The 26743-nt window shown below is 40.9% G+C and overlaps 1 protein-coding gene and 1 long non-coding RNA gene across 3 annotated transcripts in view; both read right to left on the reverse strand.

Moving 5' to 3' along the window:
* LOC123378260 overlaps positions 1-956 on the reverse strand; it is a 113966-nt gene extending 113010 nt beyond the window's left edge. The window contains exon 1 of one of the 2 annotated variants that reach the window (XR_006582533.1): positions 866-956. This is a non-coding gene — a long non-coding RNA (uncharacterized LOC123378260). Of the gene's footprint in view, positions 1-857 lie in introns of both variants that reach the window. The other variant, XR_006582534.1, reaches the window with a different exon arrangement.
* LRP1B (LDL receptor related protein 1B) overlaps positions 1-24834 on the reverse strand; it is a 1288869-nt gene extending 1264035 nt beyond the window's left edge. The window contains exons 1-3 of the mRNA XM_045032831.1: positions 24802-24834; positions 24705-24708; positions 24097-24210 (exon numbers count right to left, since the gene is read on the reverse strand). Of these exons, the coding sequence (XP_044888766.1) occupies positions 24097-24210; positions 24705-24708; positions 24802-24834 (151 nt within the window). The remainder of the gene's footprint in view (positions 1-24096; positions 24211-24704; positions 24709-24801) is intronic.
* Positions 24835-26743: the final 1909 nt, after the last annotated feature.

Raw genomic sequence — 26743 nt, forward strand, 5'->3', positions numbered from 1 at the left:
CACATCAATCATGGATTTCACATCATACAACAAATCACAAGGAGAGTGATGATATACCAAACAATTATGCCTACCCATGTTGGGGAAAATGAGACGCCTGAGAGTATCTTCCCCAAATGTGCAAAAAAGTCACTTTTCCTTTTTTATTTTTAAATTTAAATCAAATAAACATAATTATAGTTTTAATCGGGACACTAACAGATCCACAAGTGTCAAAGAATATGCACAGTGGTGGAACTCAAGAACTGCCTCTTTTACAGGATACAAAGTCCTTTCTAATTCCCTTCTATTCCATGTCACTTTTATGAGGGCAGTACCTGCAACCAGGGCATATGAAGCTCCTAAAGCTTCCCCATTGTTGAAACATCCAGGAGATTTTAAGGCAGTTGTCAGACTCATGCCAAAATCCATGAGCGTATTTAGGAATATTTACAAACAGACATACTTATGTTAACCATAGGAAAAAGGAAGATATTTCACAGACCACTATGGCACTCACATCCTGAAGCCACACTTCATATTTTGTAGATAATGGACTTTAAAATTAGAAATTAAATTTAACACAGATATTTGAGCATGTTTCCACATGCAGCATTTTTAAACATTTCTATTTACTTGTTGAATATGCTAGTGTCTTATACAGGTCTGCTTATGTTGTCAAAATAAGGCAGATTTTTTAAAAGCACTCTCTTAAACCGGGATTAGAAAGTAGATTTAAATTAAAATGTATTTTAAAATAATAGTACAAAGTGTAGTTTTTGAAAAAACGTTGACATATTTGGGGCAACTCTGAAGCTTTGTATAGAAAACCATAATTATTATTAATGAGCAGATTATAAACATTATACATTACTTACATTTATACCTGTGTTTGTAGAAGACTCTTTCTCTAAAGTTTCAGCTTTCTTAGTGCAATGTGCTTTTCCCCCAAAGGTAACCCTCCCCCACAAACATACCTCTATACTGCTTAACTCCTCAGCCTTAGAGGCCACACATTATGAACATCAGGTGTATGCACTTCACTTACTGAAGTAGATCATTTAACTCCTTCCTACATGCACACACTTTACTCTAAATAAACTGCACTTCATTATACCTGGGGTTTTAGCCCTGGTGGGATGCAGTGTGTTAGAACCTTCAACTCACAGTAATTTGGTTACTTATAGGCCAGAAGCAACAGCATTTGATATGTGTAATACTTTATAAGAATTCAAACTTCCTTCTACATTCAGAGTATATTAGTAGTATTTAATTTGTTTAATGCTGTTTAGAAAGTTATCCTGTGGGAAACTGTTAAATTCATTTTTATGTTACCTTGATACAGAACAGAAACTTACAGATTTGTACCACAGCATTTCAAAGATTAAGGGAACCTTTTTTCCCTCTGCTTCAAAATAAGCCACTGTGTGATGACAGCCAGGTGCCATAGCAGGATTTTCATTCTGGTTTTGGGCTAAATTTTATTAACCATAAAACAGTTCACATAAAGAAACATTTTTACCATCAGATAAAAGCTATTCGATGTCAGTCCAGATTATTGTTGTGGCAACCAGTCACAGCTAGATAGTAGGCAAACTCTTTTATTTACTGGCAAGTTTATTTAAAAGGAAATTTGAATAGATAGTAATTTCACTTAAAACCAAGAACAAGGCACATGCCTCCTGCCTTTTAGCATTCAAAACAGTCCTAACACTCAGCAGGAGAATAAGAAGTGTACCCACTACTGAAACATAATGTATTAGCTATCTTGTTTAGAATTTTAAAATGCAGACAAGCTCAGCTGTCTACACGATCATGCTTTTATGCTTCTAGCATAATCAGGCTCTGAATGTCATTTAAATGCACTTTTTAATATGGCTTTGTCTTTCATTGGGGAATAGTGGGGCTATGACAAAGAGTGTTTTAGTTTATATTTTACTCACTTTTGTTCTCTATATAAAAGGTAATGTGAAAAAGTGCCCCAGGGTCTGTCTCATTCCATCTAAACATAATCTGACTAGTCTGGAAATAGTAGCATCTGTTTGTGGTACCTGAGTGCCCCCTATAGGATACTTCTCAAATTATTACTTTAACAAGTTATACAAATGAAATCCTTTTCAACCATAGAACTATGGTTGTGAATCATAATTAAAAATAAGTGAAAAGACTTGCAAAGAATATTTACAGTGGCTTTGATTACTATAATGCCATTCGATATTTACATTAGCATATCTTATTTTTCAGAATTTCAGGGGTGGGGGTTAAATCTTAGGGAGGAAAGAGCAAGTTCGCTCCAAAATGTCTCACGCTTACTTTGGTCATTTAAATTGATAAGTATTTTCTTTTATGGATATTTTGTTGTTATATGACAGAATGGTTACTATTCTAACAGCTTAAAAAGTAGCCTGAAGCTCCTAGAGATAGATGCCACATATGGATTTTATAACTTTCGGGGACAGAGTAGAGCTCTTTGCAAGCTCGAAAGCTTATCCCTCTCACCAACAGAATTTGGTCCAGTAAAAGATATTACCTCATCCACCTTGTCTCTCTAAGTGACATAGTAGGGGCATTTTTCTCAAAATGACAAACCTGATGTAACCATAACCACACACACTTTTAAAAAAAGTTTAAGGATTTACACACACACAGTTGCTCCTTCCTATCACCACCAACTTTCTAGTCAGCCACTCTGCACACAAAATACAGGTGTTACACAGTAGGGAGTCTCCTTCCCACCAGTTCAATTTCCCTAGTAACAATATTTGCTCTTCACTACACAAATAGAGGCATGTTGTTCAGTATTGTATCTATGATTTATACACTCACCTTTTCATGCTCGGTTTAGTACCAAATTTCCAAACCTGGGAAAATTGGCCCCTAAGGAAGCCCAAGCCTAATTTAGGGCAGAAGTGGGATGGAAAAAACAACAATCTATCCAGTGCCACACTGTAAATGTACTCTGGAATGACAGGCCAGAAGAGTAGGCAGCATCAGTGAAAAATTCCAATCCGCCTTTGCTCCTGTGAAAGCCCCTCTAATGCAGCCAGCCATGAAGCACCTCATCTGTATAGGGCTCCATGTTCACACAACACACTCATCAGCCACCGCTTCATTTCCCACATACCCCAAGCAGTTTGTAGCTTTCCTCTGAACAGGGGAGTAAGGAAGGGACACAAATAAATAATAATAATGTGTGAAACACGAAGTAGGAAAAGAAAAACAGGAAAGAGAAATAGAAAGAATAAAAAGGAGATGTGCTGGCACATTTGCCAACCTTTGGTTCAAACTGGCACAGGTGAAACATATTCCTCTTTTCATCTCACAAAAGAAAAACAGATGGGAGAATAATGGCAGTAGTTGTTGACCCACAAGTATCTTGTGGCCTTCAGTTCTGGAAACCTATTATAATTTTTTTTAAGCAACTGCAGATATCCCAAAACTGGAGCATGGATGTGCTGCCAATATTTTACAAGGGGCTACTGCAAACATTCCCCAGTTAGCTTGTCATGAACCCTGTATCCCAGAGGGGCATGTGCTTGCAGAGGAAGGAAGCAGGCACTGGGGAATTTATTCATTTGCTTTCTCATGTAAACAAAAATGCCTCCATGAAATCATAACCAAGAAAGGAAGCAAAACCACTTAGCAAACAAAAATATTAAGCCAACATTTATAGAAAGATTTATACTTTATTTCTGAAAAAAATCTATTGCAGATAGTGCTTTAGCAGTGCAAGCAGCTGGAATAATTTGAAATGGGGAAGTAAAGACCTCATAGACTGATTGCTGGCATCCTCTCTGGAAGAGATTTGGAAACCAAATGATACCTGTTATAATATGGTGTATCCCAAAGGCAAAACTATTTGCTTTTCACAAGAATTTTTATGAGCCACAACTTAAAAGTAACAGAGACAATGTAGTTGTAGCCAAAGAGGTGATTGAAAGGTAGGGGAACTAAAAACCAGCCACCTAGATATCATGAGTGAAATCTTGGCCCCATTGAAGTCAACAGCAAAATTCCACTCCATATATCTGTAGTATGTGTTTGCTTTAAATATTGGGCCAAGTTCTTTGCTGACATAACTCCCATGAAATAAATGGAGTTATGTGAGCAAAGAATTTGACTCCCATGTACCCCTACCCTGCCCCAGATAACTCCTCACTACAACAGAATCGCTAATTCTAACTAACAATTTAAATGCATTTCAAATCAAGCGCTTGTGTTGTAAATAAGTGTCCAGGTCTCACACTAAGATGATGGTAAAGAATTTCCAAGGAGTGCAACTCACAGTTTGTTGTTGAGCCATTCCCATGCTGTCAAGTGTGTATCTGATGTCACTAAGGAGAGATGATTTCTCAAGTCAATGTCAGCCATTAAAGAAAAAAGCAATCAGGGGCCCAAAGAACATATTAAAGAATATTAAGAGGATGAGGGGAGACATCAAGGTAATCCCCCAATATCTCAGACCATCAGAGGAAGACAGAGAACCCACCCATACAATCACTTATGCTCCTTCAGAAGTAATATATCTGTTTGATGCCAGGCAGATAATCTCCCCAATTGTTATCTTCAAAGCAGCAAAATAGAGATAGGAAAGAGATACACACATTTTTAACAGAGTATTTGATGGGATGGCAGGTTTCACTGGAGAACATAAGATGACCTCTGGTCAGTTAGATGTCGTGTCCAACTCATTCCAAACTTTTATTGAATATTTTGATTCTTTGTTCAATTTGCTGCCAGTTCTCTATGCAGTCTACAAAGGGTGTGAGAAAATTATTTCTTCTTTGCCCACAAAATGATTGAACAGGGCAACACTTTTTAGTCTCAGCCCAAGGGAAAAGAAATGATTAAACAAATCACTGTTTAAAAATAGGAATCTCACATTACCAGCAGGGGCGGCTCTAGGTATTTTGCCGCCCCAAGCATGGCAGGCAGGCTGCCTTCGGCGGCTTGCCTGCGGGAGGTCCCCGGTCCCGCGAATTCGGCGGCAACCTGCGGGAGGTCCGCTGAAGCCAAGGGACCAGCGGGCTGTCCGCAGGCATGCCGCCAAAGGGAACCTGCCTGCCGCCCTGGCGGTGACCGGCAGAGCGCCCCCCATGGCTTGCCGCCCCAGGCACGTGCTTGGTGTGCTGGTGCCTGGAGCCGCCCCTGATTACCAGCTTTCCATCTCTCTGTCAGTGTCAGAGTATCACAGTGGAGCTGTTTGTTTTTAACTCCCTTTTGGGCCACCCAAATGTTCCTTTCCTCTGAATAAGTTTGGTCTGAAGGCCAGGTATATTTGTTTTCCTGAGAAGATTCTTATGATTAATGGCGGTAGGTGAAAGAGTTGCAAACAAACAACCCCCAAATTCCCACAGTATAGAGATATTTTTTATAATCTTTCTTCAAACAGGGCTTCAACAAGATTTCATAAGGAATCTTCATTCCTTTTTTTCTTTCTTTTGATGTTTGGGGATACAGCCCCCGCTAAAACTACTACAGTACTAGAAATACTCCCATGTTCCAAACCCTCTTGTAATGTTAAAAAAACTATAAGGGAATGGAATGTCTGAGCACCATGAGGGATTAAATCTCTGTAAAAACAAACAAGCAAACAAAAAGAAAACAATACTGTAGATTACTAGTTTTCATTTAAAAGTCTGAGCTTCCAATTTGAAAATACTAGCATGATCTGTGCTTCCTTGCTGTACATGTGAGATAGGCTAAAGATGGAAATCAAACAGGCTGATTTCTCTTACCTAATCATGAATAATTCAGAGACTTCCTTCCTTTATAAATCAAATGGCATTATTCAACCTTTACATATTGCAGGGCTGGATCCTGAAGTCACATTTTACTCACTGAGCTCCCATTGTCTGCAATATGAGGAAGGTGCAGACAATGACTGCAGGATCTGGTCAGAGTGCTTAGTGGCAAGATGTATAGAAAATGAAATCTATTTAACAAAATCCTGGCAGCCACAGGGCCTAAATCAGATGTATGAAACAAACTGGCCTTTTCCCCAGGGCTGCAGAATGTCAGCAATGGCATCCTGCACCATGCTCCCCATCTACCAGTACCTTCTTCCCTTCTTCCCTTTTCAGAAAAGGCCACACACTCACCTTCAATCATCTCACGTTGCAAAAGTGAAGCACTAATCCTGAGAGTAACCTTCTTTTTGTTGGGCCACAGTGCTACTGCACTGTCTCCTCTGGATGGCTGTGCAAATAAACGAATGGAACACCGAGAGAGCTCAGGCAGCAGTTCTGGCTGGAGATCAAACTCCACAGAACAGCAGAACCAGTCCTTGTAGATTTTGGTGTGTCTGTGTAACCCACACACCTTCTGGGTGTTGTGCTCTGTCCATCTAGTGGCACCAAGACCACTTAAAGAGAGAGATAAAACGAGTCTGCTCTACAGCTTTAGCTAATAGCCAGTTGGCTTTTAGCTCATTAGGGAGAGGCTCACACACTAAGCTCCAGAGATCCCCAGTTCAATCCCACTTGCTGACGACCGGGTCTGTCAGCATTACATCTGCACCCTGCTTACCTTTAGGTGCTATAAAGGAGCAACGTCATATCTGGTTCCTGACACATTTCTGCTGGCCACCCATCCATCCCAAGTTTTGGGCATATGCAGCACAGAGATGAGCCAATGTTGGTAGAAAGGTAGGTGGATTATTGTGTTGGAGGAACTGGGAGAGGATCCAGGAAACAGCCACTGTATGTACATGTTCTGTACTCAGAATGATATCAGGTGTAAAAAGCATCTTAATTACTTCTGCTGAAGACAGCAGTAAATTCCCCTTTTATGGCTTTTGCAAGCAATTGATGGAGCATGAACATGTATGCAAGCAGTAATAGGGCCAACTAGTGGCAACACGCCAGAGACTATAAGTGCTTCCATTGTTGTTGGCATTCGAGAGGGCATATGGACTAGCCAGAGACTATGGTACCAGGCCATTTTTTAACTGTGGATCTTGGTCTTCTGTTAAAATGGTCAGCCATGCACTCTGGCTGCTCCACTCCATTACCAGTCCATTTCCCAGAAAGAACAATGCAGCAGATCAAAAATGCAGAAAATTCATCTCTTGAGGCAGTACTCTCCTTCCATGTAGTTTGCTTTTCCTGGACAATGGCTGACCTCCATGGCTGCATGGCCTTTAAACGGGTAGCGATGATACAGTGATGGGATGTTCTCATGAAGTTGCTTTTGGTTTCTATGCAAAACTCTTTCCACTTGCCCTGACTACCTTCTGCACCATGCGGCGGGAGCATAAATCCAAATGTTATGTGGAATTCCACTGCTTCTACTCAAAGGGTTTTTCTGACATCCTTGGACAGGTGCGGGGTCTCCGATGGGGACTGGCAGACCCTAACTCTAAAAGCAGCTTGTAAAGCTGCACTTACAATGTAATGCAAACCCACCTTCAGTTATTAGGGTCCCATCACATCCTGCTGCTGCACATTAACTCACTTTATTTTAAGCACATTCTTTATTTTTAGCACATCCCCAGTTGGTATTGTATCATAGTATGCTGTTGTTTAATAAACTGAACTGGCCTGAATTGTAGTAGATAAGGCTTACCTTGCCTGTGTGTAGAGATAGGATTTGTGCGCCTGCCAGGAGCCTGGGAATGCCAGCTCCAGAGCAAGAATCCCCAGAGGAGAGATTTGAAGATGGTATGACAATAGCCAGAAGAAAGTAACTGATTCAGGACAATGGATCCCTTGTTGAAATGGTAGAAAATACAAATCAGGAGGCGTAGGTATAATTTTGAAATCAGGCCAACAAGCTCACTCTTTGGCACACAGTGTGGTTAGTTCAGGTCTCTTCCAAAGAAGATTCCTTCTGTGGTCACAGAGAGGGTCTATATAATATACTGTAGAATTAGGAGGAAAGATACACATAGTAAGGACTAGCTAAAAACTTACAGCTCTCTCCTACATAAATTACCATAGTTCAACATGTGGAAATCAAAGTGAATAAAAGACTCCACTCAATCTCACTTTTGTGTGCTTACTGAGACACAGACATATTTACTGACTGGTCCTATATGGTTATTCATTCCCATCTATTTAATACTGTTGTCTATTTAATACTATGCAAACCAACACTTTTAAAATGGATTATGTAATCTGCTTTACTTTCATAGAATAATTTTAGTATTTTGAAAAACACACATCAAACTCTGCTGCTATCAGATGAATATAAATGCCATAATATTGTTGTATTCCTGTTTGCTTTTGCATTAAGTTGCATTTCTTAGGCCAATTCAGGACATTCACTGTCAGCAGCACACTACAGAAGTTTCAAGTAAACTTTCAAAGCAATCAGTGATTTATCATTTATTTGTGGATCCTTTTCACATCCAGTTTAATATTACAAAACAAAAACAAAGAAACCCTCAGTCTTTAAGTTTACTATTGCATTTCATCCTCCATAATTAAAATTACTTCTGTGTCTCTTTTTTGCTACGTAACTCTGTTTAGCCTGCAATGGGGCGCAATTCTGACAATGGTGTTTCTACGTCGAGTCCAGTACAATCTTAATATATTTCACCTAAAAAGCGTGGAAAAGCACTTCTGTGACTGCGGCATGCAATACTGTGTATGATACAGTCCCAGTATAAGTGATGCATCATCAAGTTATGCATCATCTGCTGCATTTACCTTGGCACTGAAGGAAGAATGACTTTCTTGAACAATCCCATCACAGAGGGCAGGCCAACACCCAGACAAACAGGTACTGAATATTTTGCAAGAACTAGCTTTTAGATTCTTAGCCTCACCCATCCTCTGTTACCTGTGTTGCATCCTCTCCTCAGCTGCAGGACTGCTGCCATTACTATGTCATTCAGTCTGCTGCAACCTTCCATCCACCTGCCCCCAAGCACCCTGTAAATGAGCAAGTAACACTCTTCCCCCTTAAGAGGAGGAGGCATAAGCAAGCCAGCTGCTAGCAGGGAGCTAGCAGCCAGGGGCGGCTCTAGGTATTTTGCTGCCCCAAGCACGGCAGGCAGGCTGCCTTCGGCGGCTTGCCTGCAGGAGGTCCCCAGTCCCACGGATTTGGCGGCACACCTGCGGGAGGTCGGCCGAAGCTGCGGGACCAGCGGACTCTCCGCAGGCATGCCGCCGAAGGCAACCTGCCTGCCGCCCTTGCGGCGACCGGCAGAGCACCCCCCGCAGTTTGCCGCCCCAAGCACGCGCTTGGCGTGCTGGTGCCTGGAGCCTCCCCTGCTAGCAGCACCCCTAGCATTGGGGCTAGAAGATCTAGTGACTCTCCAAAAGCCACAAATCAGTCAACAATTGCTCTGAAAATCAGGGGACATATGGCTATAGGACCCCAAGTTGGTCAGCTGGCAAAGGCAAATCAGAAAACCAGGAAGAATGTTTTCTTTCTGATCATTGTTAATCTTTAAAGTAAACTTGACTATGGAGGAAAAATATAGCAACTAATAAGAAAACAATCAGAAATATTAAATTCAGACTCTCAAGTCAGGAGTGTGGTGTCACAGAGACAATAAATCCTGCCCCTGCTTCCTAGAAAACTAGAGATCATGGAGAACAATATCTAAAGTAAACATTTAAGTGTATTGGGAATTAGAGAGGTATTAGGTGAAGGTGGAGAAAAATTATTGGATAGCAGGGCCAGCAATCTCTTTTCCTAGCAAACACAAAAATATGAGGTTTTGGCAAGAGGGAAAAAAAGAAAAATATATCTTTTGACTTTGATGTTACTAGAGCCTATGATTTTTGCTAAAATGAGGCTGGAGAAATTTATGAGGGAGTTATTCATAACATGCTCATCATCAAGGTATGAGAGTACCTTACAATGAAATAAACAGGTAGTTCAATGTTACATGGTTCTCTCTCTCTTTCTCATCTCATCTCATGGTAGTTAAAACTATTTAGTTTTTTAATTAGTTATTACATTTTTATTGCTGAAGAAAACCTAAGACATAGAGATGGGATTTGTATTTGGATCTGCTGCTCGGAAAGACAGGCACATACCAATGTGAACTTGGGCACTCAAATTAGGAGGCAAAAATGTGCACCATAATGAAAACAGCATGTACTGATAATTAAGCTGCAATAACATATTCAGATGGTTTTTGTGTTTGATTTTGAAAAGGACCAACATGAAAACAAAACAAACAAAAATCCAGGTACAGATTAAAATGGCCTAGAACAATATGAACTGATCCTAACCTTTACCTAACTCATATAGAAGCTTTGCTGTAGTTCAAAGAAGTTTGAACAATGTTTGTTTTGAAAATATTCTGCATTTCCTCCTGTCACCTGGAAGGAAGTCTACTTTCACGCTGCTTCAAACCTGTTTGGATCTGGTTTGGTTTACAGGCCAAAGAGCCATAGCTAAGTTTGCAATAAACTTTGGATAAGAAATTCTAAACTTTGGCTCACATAAGTATCTAAAGTTTTAAACCTGAGAGGCATCATGGTCTAGCAGACCAAACAAGAGGCTATGAGCCAGGAACTCCTGAGTCCCTAATGTGGCTGTGCCAAGAACTTGCTAGGTGCTTTGTGCAGCCTCTAAGTTTATGTCTGCATTGCAGAAGCAAACACCCCAACAGTGAGTCTCAGAACCTAGGCCTACAGACTTGGGCTCACACTACAGCACTAAAACTAGCAGTGTAGACATTCCTGCTGGGCCTAGAGCCTCGGCTCTGAGACCCATCCCTCTCACCAGGTCTCAGAGCCAAGGGATATATATGCATGAATGCCAGACAACACTCTCTGACCTTTAAGACATGCTCAAAAACATACCTCCACAGCTCCTGCTGTGGAAATTTTCAGAGAAGTTTTTCTGTGAGCTTTACTGGAGACGCCAAAGCTAGATTTTCACCTCACAGTCCCACTGGTATGCACAGTCCATGCCAAAATTTGGCCCTATATTGTTATTCTATTTAATGGGGCCAGTAAATTCTTGGATGCAAAACTGGCTCCTGATCAAGAGGATGATGAAATTGTGAATATATTGGCAAAAGCAGCTATATGGGGAAAAAGAAAAAAAGCTCTTATTCGCCAGAGCTCTAATTATTTTCCACTGCTGCTCTCTGGACCTGCAGCCCTGTTCTTCATTTATTGGATTTGCCTTCGTGACTGGGGTTTAAGATTTCAAATTCAAAAATCTAAAAAGTCTTCAGATTTATTTATGCTATTTTCCCTCCCCAATAAGAAGAATAAACTAAATAAAAGCCTATGAAAGTTACAAACTAAAGGCTCTATCCTGGACCAACAGGAGCTGCTTATTTCATCTGATTTATTCTGTTCTATAGGATCCTGAATTTGTGACAAATGCTATGCTCAATTACATATGTAGACTTGCTATTAAACTGTCTCATCCCACTACCCACCCGTTCTTAAAGAAAACATGCACCTTAGATATAAACAACATATCTATCAATCAATCATATTCTTTTTCATCTCATGGCCATATTCTCCTTTGTTCCAGAAGAATCCCCCGGCAGGAGTAAAAGTTCCCAAAAAACTTACAATATGAGAATGGCAGTGTTTCTACAGCATTCCAAGAGAGAGTTTTGAGACTGTGCAGAACTGTCTCTCAAAGGTACTTGTGTACCCTCTAGTATCTGAGTACCTCTCAATCATTAATATATTCTTAATAACACCCTTGTAAGGTAGGCAAGTGTTATCCCTGTTTGCAGATGGGGAACTGAAGCAGAGAGGCTAAGTGACTCAGCCAAGGTCACATAAGAAGTTTGTGGCAGAGCAAGGAATTGAAGTCAGGTCTTCCCAGTCCTGGGCTAATGTCCTCTCAGTCAAGGGAGGTAAGACCTTTGACTCACACATGTGCCAAGGAACCCACTGCACATCATATGATCCAAGTGCCACTGACTGTGCAACTAATTCCAATAAACTCTGCTCCCACCAGCAGCATGTTTCCTACAGGAAGCACTTTTCCACTAGCCTCTCTGCCTTTGCTGGCATGAAGTGAAGCACAGGGTGACAGTGCCTGGAGCAGCACAAACACCGACAGCGTTACCATGTAGGAGATATCCAAGGGGCACATGCCACAGAATGCTTGCTCCTTCCACCCCACTCCTGCTGGAACTCATCTTAACTTGTGTAGCTCAAACCTGGTAGAAGGGCAAAAGGAAGGGAGCCTGGTTGGGAGTTGCAGGCTCCTCACTGTAGTGGCACTTGTCTTCTTCCCACCATCAGCAGAACTTGGAAAGGTGGATAATATTGGCCCCTTAGCTTTGGATTTTACTCAGGTATTTCAAGTGTGACTAATGCAAAGTCATGGTCCTTATAAAATCACTCACTGGTTAACAGAAAATGTGTTAGTCTGAAGTTCAGGTAGGACTTGGCCCTACCTGGGAAATGCTGTCTGTAGAACTATGTAAAAGTGAGAAATAATTAAGTAAAAAGACCCACAGCCAAACACTAGGTCTGCATAAGCTGAGTTGCCTTTTTAAAAAAAAAGTTATAGGTGTTGAAACTAAATATTTGGTAACTATGCAACTGAAAGATTCCAGTTGTAGTTTTATGGAATTAGAAGTGACAATGTTGGGTGACATCAAAAATAATTAGCTTCCCATACATAATGGTATTTTTTTTTGGAAGTCTGTTCTCTAATTGATGCATGTGCACAGCTCCATTTACCATTAATGGGAGTTATGTGTCTCTCCAGACAACTATGTCCTTAAGAGAATATTCAATAATTTCCAGAATTATACTTTTAGTCCCTTGCTTTTTAAATTATCTCTATGAAGACTGTATGTTTTCTTGCATCTTTTCAGATGCTGACTGATTAGACAGGTTTTTAAAATTTATAATCATCTCTCTTTTTGCTGTGTCCTATGCTGAGAAATTTCAGTATATTTTGCTTTTTTTTTCTTCCCTTGTAGTAATTATAGCAGACTCATCTAAATCAAGACTGTCCTCCTGGCAAACCTAATAAAATTGTTTTAAAACTGTACTGGGCATTTGAAGTTATATCAAATTTACTTCAAGTAAACATCATTGATCTACCATAAAATCCACAGGATTTGAAATGGAAGCACTGGATTTCTTTACAGAAATTTGCCCAAGAGATGTTAATAATATCATAACAGCGATTATGCATATTATAGACACACATATAACTTGTACACAATTATGATTTTAAAAGCATTTGTATTTGTCTTCCTAAATGTGATTTATAAACTAGGAGTGATTATATATTAATATATGTCCAATGTCTTGTATTTTTCCTCCACATATTGTAGAAATATGCAATTATACATTCGATTCATTATGCCATGCTATCTGCTATTCTGAAAGCTATAAATATTGTGTAGTTTTTAAAACAAATATCCCCAAACCCAAAAATTAGACTTAAACTCAGAAATCAGCCTGAAGGAGGCTCAAGGAAATGAATAAAAACATCCAAAAGGAATTAGATTCTACCGCTGAAGAGAAGGTAATTGGGCTGACTTTAGAATAACTAATTTATACATTAAAAAAGAGACATGGTAATTACTTTCTAAATGTTATATTAAGGGGCCCTTTCTAGGTCGTCAGGCCTGAGATGCAGCCTGCCTTCAAATAATCCCACACTGTTGACCTTACTGTAAGAATTCTAGCGATGCTCTGTATTTCCTACACTACTTTTCTCCAGTGAAAGACACGTATCTGTAGAAAAAAGGCCCAACTTATCATATAATGTATTGTAACCAAATTGCTACATACCAGACTCAGTAATCGGTCACTGCCAATGGCAGGCAGGCTACAGTTTTGTGCTCATATATAACAAAAATTCACCTTCCCCTGTCAGTTATAAAGTAGGTGTCAGAGGGCTAAACTGTGTTTTTCTTCAGATCTGGTGCAAATGCCTGGCCCAGCACAAATAGGGTACGTCTACACTACGGGATTATTCCGAATTTACATAAACCGGTTTAGCAAAACAGATTGTATAAAATCGAGTGTGCGCAGCCACACTAAACACATTAAATCGGTGGTGTGCGTCCACGGTCCAAGGCTAGTGTCGATTTCTGGAGCGTTGCACTGTGGGTAGCTATCCCGTAGCTATCCCATAGTTCCCGCAGCCTCCCCCGTCCCTTGGAATTTCCGGGTTGAGATCCCAGTGCCTGATGGGGCAAAAATCATTGTCGCGGGTGGTTCTGGGTAAATGTCGTCAGTCACTCCTTCCTCTGGGAAAGCAACGGCAGACAAGCATTTCGCGCCTTTTTTCCCTGGATTGCCCTGGCAGATGCCATAGTATGGCAATCATGGAGCCTGTTTTGCCTTTTGTGACTGTCACCGTATGTGTACTAGATGCCGCTGACAGAGGCGATTCAGCAGCGCTACACAGCAGCATGCTTTTGCTTTTGCATGACAGCAGAGATGGTTACCAGCCATACTGTACCATCTACCATACCATAAATTGGTAATAAGATGATCATGGTTACCAGTCCTTTTGCACTGCACCATTTGCTGCTGTCATAAGTGCCCCTGGCTGAGATCAGCCAGGGGCGCAAAAGCCAAAATTGGGAATGACTCCCTGAGTCAATCCCTCCTTTTTGGTATCTAAAAATAGAATCAGTCCTGCCTAGAATATGGGCAAGTGTACTAGAGAACCACTGTATCATAGAACCAGAGAGCACAGCTGCTCTGTGTCAGATCCTGCAGAAATTATGAGCTGTATGCTATTCACAGGGGGTGCTCCTACAACAACCCCACCTGTTGATTCCGTTCTTCCCCCAGCCTTCCTGGGCTACCGTAGCATTGTCCCCCCACTTGTGTGATGAAGTAATAAAGAATGCAGGAATAAGACACAGTGACTTGTTAGTGAGAAATGAGTGGAAGGCAGCCTCCAGCTGCTATGATAGTCCAGACAGGACATTAAGTAGTGTGGAGGAGAGGAGCCCAGCATCCTGCTGCTAGTCCAGGGGCAATTGAATCTTTTCTTTACACATGAAGGGTGGGGGCTGATGGAGCTCAGCCCCCTGTTGCTATGATGAAGACGGTTACCAGCCATACTGCACCATCTACCAAGAAAAATTAGGAGCAGGCGCCCTTGATCGACCTCACTGATGCTAGTCGGCATGGTTACCAGTCCTTTTGCACTGCCCCATGTGCCAATAGGCTGATGATGACGATGGATATCAGTCATATTGTACCATCAGCCACCCATGGCGGGCGGCGGGGAGCAAGGATGTTGGTATTGAATGCTGCAGCATCCCATCTATCTGCAGCATTCAGTAAAGATAGGGTGACATGTAAAAGAGTCAAGAGAGGATTGTTTTCCCTTTCACTTCTGGGGGTGGGGGGGGGGTGCGTAAATTGCCGAGTTATGACCTGACCCACTGCGGACACTGTGTTTGACCCTAGAAGCATTTGGAGCTCAGCCAAGAATGCAAATGCTTTTCGGAGACTGCAGGAACTGTGGGATAGCTTGAGTCCTCCAGTCCATGAGCGTCCATTTGATTCTTTGGCTTTCCGTTATGCTTGTCACGCAGCAGTGCGCTGAGTCCCTGCTATGGCGTCTGTCTGGAGATTTTTAAAAAATGATTTTGAATTTCGTCTTCTGTAACGGAGCGCTGATAAAACAGATTTGCCTGCCCTTACAGCAATCACATCCGCATGGTCCATGCTGGAGCTCTTTCTTTATTTTGATTTTTAACTGCATCGCCACACGTGCTGATCGGAGCTCCACGCTGGGCAAACAGGAAATATTCAAAAGTTCGCGGGGCTTTTCCTGTCTACCTGGCCAGTGCATCCGAGTTCAGATTGCTGTCCAGAGCAGTCAGTGGTGCACTGTGGGATACCACCCGGAGGCCAATACCGTCGATCTGCGGCCACACTAACCCTAATCCGATATGGTAATTCCGATACTAGCGCTACTCCTCTCGTTAGGGAGGAGTACAGAAATCGATTTAAAGAGCCCTTTATATCGATATAAAGGGCCTCTCAGTGTGGACGGGTGTGGCGTTAAATCGATTTTACGCTCCTAAAACCGGTTTAAACGCTTAGTGTAGACCAGGCCATAACGGTAGACAAGGATACTGCCCTACCTCTAGTGGAGGAAATCCACACAGGCTTAGAGTTACAAGGCCAATTTCTGATTGGTTAGCTCAAGGTAAACCTAAAGTCAATTCACTATTTTCAATGAAGTAACTCCATACTGATGCTGAGGTAACTGAAAGAAGTGTTCACCACTAGGTCTCAGAGTAAAGAAGTTACTCTGGGAGACCTGCAAATAATTTAGTATTGCCAACCTCAAGAGATCAAAAATCATGAGTCAGACCCACAAAAATCATGAGATAAAAAAAAAATTAAAGAATCTTTTTTGCTCTCTTTTTTTACTTTTAACTCCTCCTCTATTTATCTGCCAGTGTGTGTGTGTGTGTGTGTGTGTGTGTGTGTGTGTGAGATTGTGTGATAATTTCAGGTTGACAAGTTAACCTTTAATGCACACAAAAATGCATGCCTCCCTCTGCCTGCTCAGATGGAGCTTTCTCTCCTCACCTCTAAGATAAGCAATGGATGGCAGTTCCCCTATATTTGTCCTGAACTAGTAGCAACTCTTCTCTGCCTCTCAGTGCCCTAGGCTTCTCCTCTGCCAGGGTCCCAGACACAGCACTTCCCTGAGTTTCCTCTCCCCTGCCTTCTACTACCCCAGGCCCCTCTCTCTTCAGGCTGCCATTACCTGTGAGGTACAAAAAGCTGGAACATCCAGGTTGATCCTGAGCCAATAAAACTGGACAGCTGACAGTTCATACTGAGCGCCCTTACAGATTTTCTGGGACATCTACCTCAAAAAAGGGATGATCCTGGGAAAACCTGGACAAGTGGCAGCCCTACTTTCTCTACTCTAGGGCCATGCATGAGGACAGGACCCAGTGGCAGGCCAGGTCTGTGTCCTCAGCCCAGAGATTCTCGAACCGCGCTCTGCCCACATGCTCAGCCCTGAAAATTGCGGGAATAAAGGAGCTTGTTGCACCGGTGCAACAACTCCTGCAGGCACTAAAATCCCATGACTCACAATCAATTGAGAGAGTTGGCAAAATTGCCTTTCCCAGTTAGAGAGGTTTCCTAACTCACCAATAAGTCCCAGCTGTGGGAGCTGCAATATTTCTCTCTCCTCTGTCTGTCCCACTCCACTCCACTCCTATGCACTGATTTCAGCCTCTCTTCTGCCCCCATATACCTCTGTACCTCATCCCCCTGAAACTACTAAATCTGCCTCCTGCTCTCCCCAGTTCCCAGCTTCTCTTCACTCTCCCCATTTACTTTTCACAGTGTCTGCTTCTCCTCACAGTCTCTGTCTCCTGTCCAGCCCTGTAGGACAAATATGAAATTAAAGAATTAGAGTTAGCTTAACTTTGGTTAAGGAAATATATAGGTGTTGTAAAGAAAGGCCCTGCCAAGCAAGTAGAAGGAAGGCCTTGAAAATAGTTAAGTCATAAGACCAGAAGAAATGAAGTACAGAGAATGTCTGGTTCAAAGAATAACTAATAAGAGAAAGTTTCTAAAAAGAAGGCTTGACTGATAGGGGTGACTGCAGATGGTTTTGAATAAGACAAAGACAATCTGTCTTAAAATGAGCCAATATGGCCCTTCTCAACCCACACACCAGTGTTCATGCCTATGTGAAACCAGAGCAGCGCAAGTAGGGCAGCTACTTGTCCAGGTTTTCCCAGGATCATTCCTTTCTTGAGGTAGATGTCCCAGAAAAATCTGTAAAGGCGCTCAGTATGCACTCCAGCTGTCCAGTTTTATTGGCTCAGAATCATCGTGGATGTTCCGGGTGCAATGGAAGAACTGATGGACAGCAAGAAGGAGGGGAGGAAATACTTTGGGAAGAAAGGAAGTTGTAAATCTTATCTGGATTGAGACTTGAAATAAGGGTGAGCTATCTCAAACTGATTTTTAGCTGAAGTCAGTACCTGGCCATGACATCACTTGTTTGTTGAAAGGCGTAAAAAAGTAATCTCTTAAAGGGTTCATTGCTAATACCTGCCTGACCACATTGGAACCAACTGATATGGTTCTAAGCACCTCTAGGTTTAGCCTGTTTGTAAGTATCTTGATCAACTGCTTATAAAATATTTTATTATTGTTTGTATGTAGTAAAATGCTTATTATTTAGACTTTTTAGACAAGTTTAGATCAATTGTATAAGTACTATTTGGCGTTTGGATTTAATTAAGGGATATATGGTTAAATTAGTGTTTGGTGATTTCCCAAAGTAATATTTTAAAATATTGTTAATAATTCCAAGAAGCCCTCTGAGCCATAAAGTGGCAGCCAATTTGCCCATGGGCCTGGCTTTAGCCTAATTGAAGTGATGGCCATCTTGCTGGCTTCAGCCCCATTATAACAACAGGAAATGGTGTCCATTTTGAGTGAGGGAATTTGTGGGAGTTGGCAGCCTTTCATCATGTTTTCACAAGACAGGCAAAAGAACCCCAACAGCCCAATACCCAAGATTGCTAGAGTTGCAATAACATTGTGAGATTTGGCAATGCTGGTTTATCCAAGTGTACCCAGGCTGTCACCCCCATTGAAAAGTTAAACCCTCTCCAGATTTCTGATGACTACCCAGCTATTTCATAAGGACAGTGAAAGTTATTTGGAAGCCTCAGCAGAAAAGAGTTACATTTGCTGTCAATAAGGCCTTCGCTTCAAAGGTCAGGGTTTACATAAAGACAGTTATGTAAATTGACAGAGTCAGAAATTAACAGAGAAACATTGCAATATGGCACTCGCCCCAGGCCCAATGGGTTGTGGAGCCCAACTATCCCCAGAGCATTCTGTCTATCTAAGTTACTTATATAGCTCCCTACCACCATAGTATCTGGACAGCTCACAGCCTTTAATGTAGTTATTCTCACAACATTTCTGGGATGTAGGCAAGTGCTATTATCCCATTTCATAGATGGAGAACTGAACACAGACAGTCTAAGTGACTTGTCTAAGGCAAACCAAGGAATTAAACTTTATTCGGAGTCCTCCTAACCTACCTCCTTCTCCTTTCCTCCCCTTCACTCCCCATTTCCCAAGCTCTCTCATAGATCTTCCAGAAAGTACCTATCCCAAGAAACTGACCGGAAATTTACTCTTTGCTCATAGGGTTCTTTGGTAGTATCTGTCTTGAAGATTGTCTCAAGGAGTTAAAAATTACAGTTTACAGTGTGCATTTTCTGGCCAAGAGAGATTTGATCAAAGCTTGTATCAGCACTCCCATCCATCCAAATTACCAGATTTCCTAAGGTTCTCTTGGAAAACAGTATTATACCAATACAGAGTAATGTAGTTTTCCCTCTAGATTGCTCCAGGAGCTTTTACAATGATTATGAGACCAGTAGTTTTGCTCCTGAGTTCTGTAGGAGTCAGGATGCTTATCTACTTGGATGATATTATGATTACAGCAGAGCAAGAAGAACTTCTGTGACTGCATTTTTCAACCACAGTGCACCTGTCAACAGCATTAAGGATTCTGGTTAAAATAGACGTATCTATTTTAATCTCTTCTCCCAAAATTTCTGGTGTTTACAGTAGGTGCCTCTAGTCTAGTCATAATCATGGAACAAAAAGCAAACAAAATATTAGTGTGTATGTAGTGTGGCAGAGACAATATACTAAAGGTCATATACTATTGATATTTAAACACTGTGTTCATTTCTCATCATCCTATCTCAAGGGCTATAGTAGATATAGAAGAAGAAGAAGAACATAGAAAACATAAGCAAAACCACAAATGATAAAAAGAAATGAGAGCTATGGAGAGTTTTCTTATATGGAGAAATTGAAAAGAAGTTTGTTTAGTCTGCAGGGAGACGAACAGACGGGACATGTATGGACAGAGTAGTGGTATGTAAAACGAGTGGTATAGAGAAGGTTAATTGTGGGATTCTTTACATTCCCTTATAAAGTAGAGGAATTTTTAATGAAACTGAAGGGCATCACATTTAAAAAACTGGTTAAAAGGACCCATACCTTCCCATAATTAACTTGTGGAAATCATTGCCATTAGATATCTTGGAATGCAAGATCTTAATGGAATTCTAGAAAGGATTAGTCATTTATATTGATAGTGAGAACATCTACAGTCATACAGACAGATACAACTTTATAAAGATATTCATGGTTCAGAGCATCAACCAATTACTAACTGTTTAGGGTTAGGATGACATTTTTCTTTTGAGCAGGTCATTGTACAGTTGTCCATTGTGAGGTGTCTTTGCACCTCACTCTGAAGTGCCTGAGAAGGGACAAGATGAAACACCAGTCTGTTGCATTAGGGCAATTGCATTGTGTGGTCCAAGATGAAATTAGATGCGACTAATGTCCTTATGTTCCAGGAGACGTCGTAACTTCCTCTGTTACCAAGGTAGTTAGCTAAACTATTGAGGAGCTATGTACACTGTATAAAAAATTGCACAGGGTATTGTCCTGTAGTGAACAGGTTTTAAGGGTCAGTTGCGTAGCCTGTTTACAAAAAATAAAAAGGGGCCCAATTCTGGCCTTATTTTCACTAGTATAACTAGTGATGTCAAGAGAATTATTATTGATTCAGACTGGTATAAATGAAATTAGAATCAGGCTCACTATACTATTTTCCCCTTAAGCAGAATGAGCATTTTTTAGTTTACATTCAAAGGGAATCCTTTTTTACAATTCAGCTTTATTTTGTATATTATCTTTCACAGAGTCTTTCAAAATTTTTGCAGAAATAAATAATACAATTATTGAGAAAATGACTCTCTGCCTCTGCTATAATTTAAGGATATAGGCAATGGAGCAAAAATTGTTTTCACCTGTCACTTGGAAGAAATGGAGAAACAATGAGGCACAGAGACGTAGAGTGGTTGCTCCATATGGCAGGAACTCTCAGAAGGGAAGCTCTAACATTAACAATGGGGAGATTATATGATAGGACAGAGAAGAGGCCAGGCCAGATGACCAGAAGGAAACAATGGGCTATCAGAAACAGTGGCTCCAGATACCAGACCAGGACTTTACAATGGCTACAGAATACAATCCATTCTAGAGACTATCTCATTCTTTCCGATAGCATACGCTGCTGAGGGGTCTAAGAGGGAAGAAATCTCTGCAAAGATCCCTTCACATAGTTCCTCATGGATTATTTCTTTGAGGGCAGGATTTGTCCCCCCTGGAATAGGCCAACGTTCTGCCCCTTAAACCTTGCAGATTCCAGGAAATCAATGGGAAGCTAGGATCACCAGTGTGGAGTTCCTGTACCTCTACAGTGGCTCTGGCTCCTAATACCCTGTTCCTTCTGTTCTTGGTGGCAAGTGCCCCAGTGACTCACCCTGCTTACAGTGGGATCACTACAAGAAAGGAGGCTCCACAAGAAGGTAATATAGCCCTAAGTCTGTCTTGAGCATCTCTGTGGAGCCAGCTGAGGGATGTGTGTTCCCTTGGACTCTGCCTCCAGGCCATCCATTCCTTCCCCAAGCTACCCAGCCTCCACTTCATCCTTCTAAGTGCATCCTGGGATCAGAGAAGTGCCTACTGCAGGGTCCAGGGGAATGTGCCCTGGGGCTGGCTGAGGCCCCTACCTGCATAGCTGAGGGGGAGGGCACCCACATGCAGACAGTGTCCTTTGGATTCAGATCTAGGAATACAATTCTCCCCTTGCCTCCAATGAATACACAGGGCAGGACCGTAGGTGGTTATTGGATGCTGTGTGAATACTTCTACAGTGCAGGCATGATTAATAAAGCTCACACTGTAGCTATTGGACCTCATCATTGAATCGCAATACCTTGTTTTAAAGAGAAGCCACTATTTAGGGACACAACAGCTTCTAGTGACTGAAATTTAATGTGCCATAGTATGTATAAGTGCACAAAAGGTTGTATCAGCCAAAGAAATAACACATCAGTACTTGCAGCATCTGCATTATTTCATGCAGCCTAATGAGGTGTACGGTTGCTTAGGCAGTGTGCTGAGAATAGTGCCACTATTACATTTATATCATCCTTTACTCATGATCAAGTAAGAAGAACATAGTAACAGGGACTAGATTCCAGACTCCCCCTAGAGTGCTCTTCCATCTGCCAGCCCCAGTAGGACCAGGACCCAGTAGGAACTGCTGGCTAAGCATCTGCCATCACCATATTATAAGAGTGGCAGATGTGGCAATGGCTGTGACAATGCATAAATCTCCCAGACTGAGCATGAAGGGGCAGTGCTAGTTATGCTGAACAGGCTTGTACATACTTCATTTAATTCATGGCCTTTTAAAAAAAAGAAACTAGCAGATCTGTAATCTTTTTCTTTTGCACTACTACACTCCTCTTCATTTTAATAAACAAAAGAATATTTACCATACTGCAATTTCTTTTAGATCCAGTAGTTAGATGAATGTGAAGCTATACAGAACATTTTTTTCTTTGACTGTGCTATTGCATAAGTGTTTGACACTATGTAAGAGGAAGATGTCATTATAATAATACACAGAATATAGAATCCACACTAGCTCGTAACAGAAGTCTGCTAGCATCTGTCCCCAGAGGATAATATCAATATATGTTAAATGTCTACAATCATCCCAAGGATCATGCAAAGTACTTAACAAGCTCAACAACCTAAACAAAGATTACTTCATCCACCTCTGAAATGCAGACATCTCTGGAATGAATATAGCAGTAATTTATCAACAAGCATGAAAGCTACATAATATTTTAGTTCATGGAGGGAAAAATATAGCTTAAGTCATGTTGTAAGGTAGAGGACGAACTTGGATGTAGAAGATTATTTTGCAAGTTTAAATTTGTTCTGGACACAACGGTCAATCCCAACTCTTACAAAAATTGGTTTGTGATATTTAATGATCACAAAACCATTCATGTCTCTGGTTCTAAATCTCAACCAAAATGCATCCTCAACAGCACAGCACTCCTACCTTCTTGCTGGGCAATGGTCCAGTTGTGACTCAGCAAGAAATATATCACTTAATAGAAAACCAACACCACTCTTTGCCACACCAATAGTAGAAATTATTTGACTATCTTCTATTCAAGTACTATCCCAATCCAACTCTGCTTATATATAGCAACTTCTGATTCAGGCTTTTCAACTCAACCACATTCCACAGGAGAAGCCGGCATCCTAGCTTCTTGATACACAAGGACTTTCCTTGGACCATTCTTTCTCCAAGGATAAGGGAAAATAGTATGGATGAGTGCATATGGCATCTAAATATTACCACACATAAAATTATTCTACTGCACAGCATATAGGTTAAACTGGCAGGTATGAGCTTCTAGGGTGATGATTTAAGAGACAACTCTCAAGCTGGGAGAGGATGCAGGTGCTTTGGAGGATAGGATTAAAATTCAAAATGATGTAGACAAACTGGAGAAATGATCTGAAGTAAATAGGATGAAATTCAATAAGGACAAATGCAAAGCACAGTACTCCACTTAGGAAGGAACAATCAGTTGCACATGTATAAAATGGGAAATGACTACCTAGGATGGAGTAGTATAGAAAGGGATCTGGGGGTCATAGTGGATCACAAGCTTTTATTTTCAAACGTGAGGACTAGAAGTTTACTTTTTTTTAAAGCTGAGATTTTCATACGACTCTAGAAACTGAAGCAGCAAGAAAAACAGCAAATAATGAGATTTGGCATCACTTATTGATGAGGGACACAAGACAGACGTTCCCCTTGCAGCAGCAGTTACTGAAAGAATGGGGGCACTCAGTGTAAACAATTCCCATTATTATCACACCGTACTGCAGAGAGCCAGATTAAGGATTTCAGATTCTTTGCTTGGATAACAAACTTTACAGACTCATCTTACATGGGAGAGGAAAAGAGAAAAAGAAAGAGGGCCTGGAGATCTTTAGGTGCCTCTTGCGATAAGAATCAGACCCTAGCTGGATATTCTATTCAGTCTCAGTCTTCAATTTGCATTAGTTTTCAGTCCTATTTTGCAAAGAAAAAAAGAGCTGAAAACTTTCTTTCAAGAAAGAAAGAAAGAAAGAAAGAAAGAAAAAGCTGAGATTCTTCTTTACAGAACCAAAAGCTGGTTCTGGTAAAAAGGATCTCTTCCAGCAAGCCCCGACCAACTCATAATGTGGGCAAATGGATTCCACACTTCAGAAGAACGTAGAAGTCTTTTCACTCACTCACCAATATTCTCTAAGAGACTTTTCCTTTGCTCCACCTCTGGGAAGGCAGCTGGCACACAATCTGTTCTCGGGCTTTTCCTCTCAGCGGGACCTAAGGAGCGTTCTCTGGGGTTTTCTCCACATCACAATAACTCCTTTGCTTCACTCTTCTCACAAACAGCAGCCAGGCTTGCCATCTCCAAGAGGATATTTCATTTTCTGTCCTAGCAAACACACAAAAGCATTCTTAAAGAGATAGTACATCCCTTATGGGGTGCTAAAGATAACTAAATGGATTTTTCTTCCCACCAGCAAACACTCTGTTTGTCTCCTAACTTCTGCTCTTTTTCTCCTTCTCCTTCCCCCCATGCAAAGCCCTCACACAAATACTAAACAATTATAATTTCCCACAAAGCTGTAGGACCAATATAGACAAACACAATGTTTGATCCTACTCAGTACAGAGAGCATGGTGTTATGCATATATGCACAACGAATAAATTAGTGATGGGGAAAATTGAAATTTTCATTAGTGAAATTGCTGCTTGTTGGCCCATTAGGTAACAGGAGTCTGGCCAAAGAGGGAAGTGCAGCTTCTGGAAAAAAATTGAAATGGAAGATTTTAATTACCTGCCTATAAAAATGAACAATACAGTCTGTGCAGTAGCCACTGTGTTATTTGTTTTTATATTGATTTTGAATTAAATTTATTTTATGCTATCCTCACATTTTCATTTTCCAATCTGCTGCAGATCGCCATCCTTAAGTTTCAGAGTTAATGACCATTTAAGATGAATGGGGTAGTCACGTTTCAGGCTGTCTCCAAGCTCACGAAGACACTATTTCATCATGGGTGGTCATGTATAAGCTTGTTTGTGGAACCAGGGTGGCTGGAAACAATTCTTCAAAAATGAAATCTGAGGTTCTGGAGCACAAGTCTGTAGCAAGAGCTGAATTCTTCTGAAAATTCTGTGGCTACATAATCATAGAATTCACAAAGGCCTACACATTGAGCCTGATCTGTAGCCCTTTGAAATCAGTGAAAAGAGTCCCATTGACTTCGGAGGGCTTTCAATCAAGGCTGTAATGTTTAACAGTCTCTATGGGCATAAGTAGCTTCCACTCACATTAGCCAACCATGTGCTATGCATTGCACATGCAGGATTAAGGCTACCATATGTTAATTTATATATATGTATAAATACAGACTTTCAGTTCTTTTGTTTCTAACTTTTCTTTGAAAATGTTATACAAACTAGTTGAAGCTTCATCCTCGCCATTGTTAAAACTCTGGAGATTATTTTCAAATAGGGTTTTAAGGAAAAATACATCAGCACTGCAGCCGACTTCTGATTTTTCTTTCTTTTCCTAAAAAAACAAAAAGGCTTACCTTTCAAACATGATTTTCTTTGATAAGCCTCAGAGAAGTAGCCTAGCAGCAGCTCTGAATTAACACATATCAGTGTGTCAGTGTTATTTTTTTTAAATAAAGCAAATAAATTAAAGATCAAAATAAGTATTGGAATAATACAATGTATTTCTGCACATGAGGGAATGACCTGCATTAAAACTCTGCTTTACATGATTGACGTGCTAGAAATAATAATAAAATGGTATCAATTCACATGCTGTTTCCATGAAATCCTGTCGACTCTAAAACAGTGGAAATGACATTTTTCTTAGATTGTATAAGATATGTATATTACAGAAGATGGTTTACTTAATACAGTAATTTACCAGAATTATAAGTTTCTAAGTGGTATTGTAAGTTTTTAATTAATATGATTTCTGGTTTAGTGACTGCAGAGTTCAGCAGATTGCTGTATTCTGTAGAATAAAAAAAGTACTATTTAGGCTATGACCCTGCAGATACTTATGCTCATGTTTAATCTGAAGCATCCAAGAAATGCCACTGACATCAAGGTAAAGTTAAACATCTGCATAAGTACTATAAAGGCATAAGCAGTATTCATGAGCCAGTAAAGGAATGTCAGTTGTGTGACTTTGGGCAAGTCACTTGATTTCAGTGGGAGTTAGGGGCCTAATTATCTTTGAGAACCGCCCCCCCCGCCCCACCCTAGTCTCGCTGTGCCTCAATTCCCTCTCTGTAGTAGGTGTTGTGCTCATAAATATGTAAAAGGTTTGCCTAAGTCAGGGGAGGGATTTGAATCTACAGCTACCTCCCAGGCTAGTGCCTCTCTGTGGCCTAGTGAATATTTAGAACAGCTTCAGGAGGGTCTCACATCCCAGCAAAGTTCCTTAACCAGTGGACCAAAGGTTACAAAAGGGGACGTGGATATATAACACAGAGTTTTCTATCCTGAAATGCAGTTTTACAATTCCTGACAAATTTCAAAGATTTTTTAAACTGAGCCAAACATTATCCCTGATTTCTCATTGTGCTGGTTCAACTGAAAAATAAATTATTCACCCAGCTCTAGACTCCACATCTACCTCTTGGAGGGATTTCTTTTCCTGTGTCTTTTTATCTTATTCTATTCTTTTTAAAATGTCTGAATAATTTTTTTAGAGCTCATAAAGCTTTGGAACTAACTACACTACCTTGAGGTAGGAACAGTGCAATTTTATTCTTGCAGCTCAGAACTGATACTCCAGTCCTGAGCCTCACCTTAAGCAGAAAATTGCAGCTTGGGTATTGAATGTGTGCT

This window comes from Mauremys mutica, chromosome 10, assembly GCF_020497125.1.
Source record: "Mauremys mutica isolate MM-2020 ecotype Southern chromosome 10, ASM2049712v1, whole genome shotgun sequence".
Taxonomy (NCBI): Eukaryota; Metazoa; Chordata; order Testudines; family Geoemydidae; genus Mauremys; species Mauremys mutica.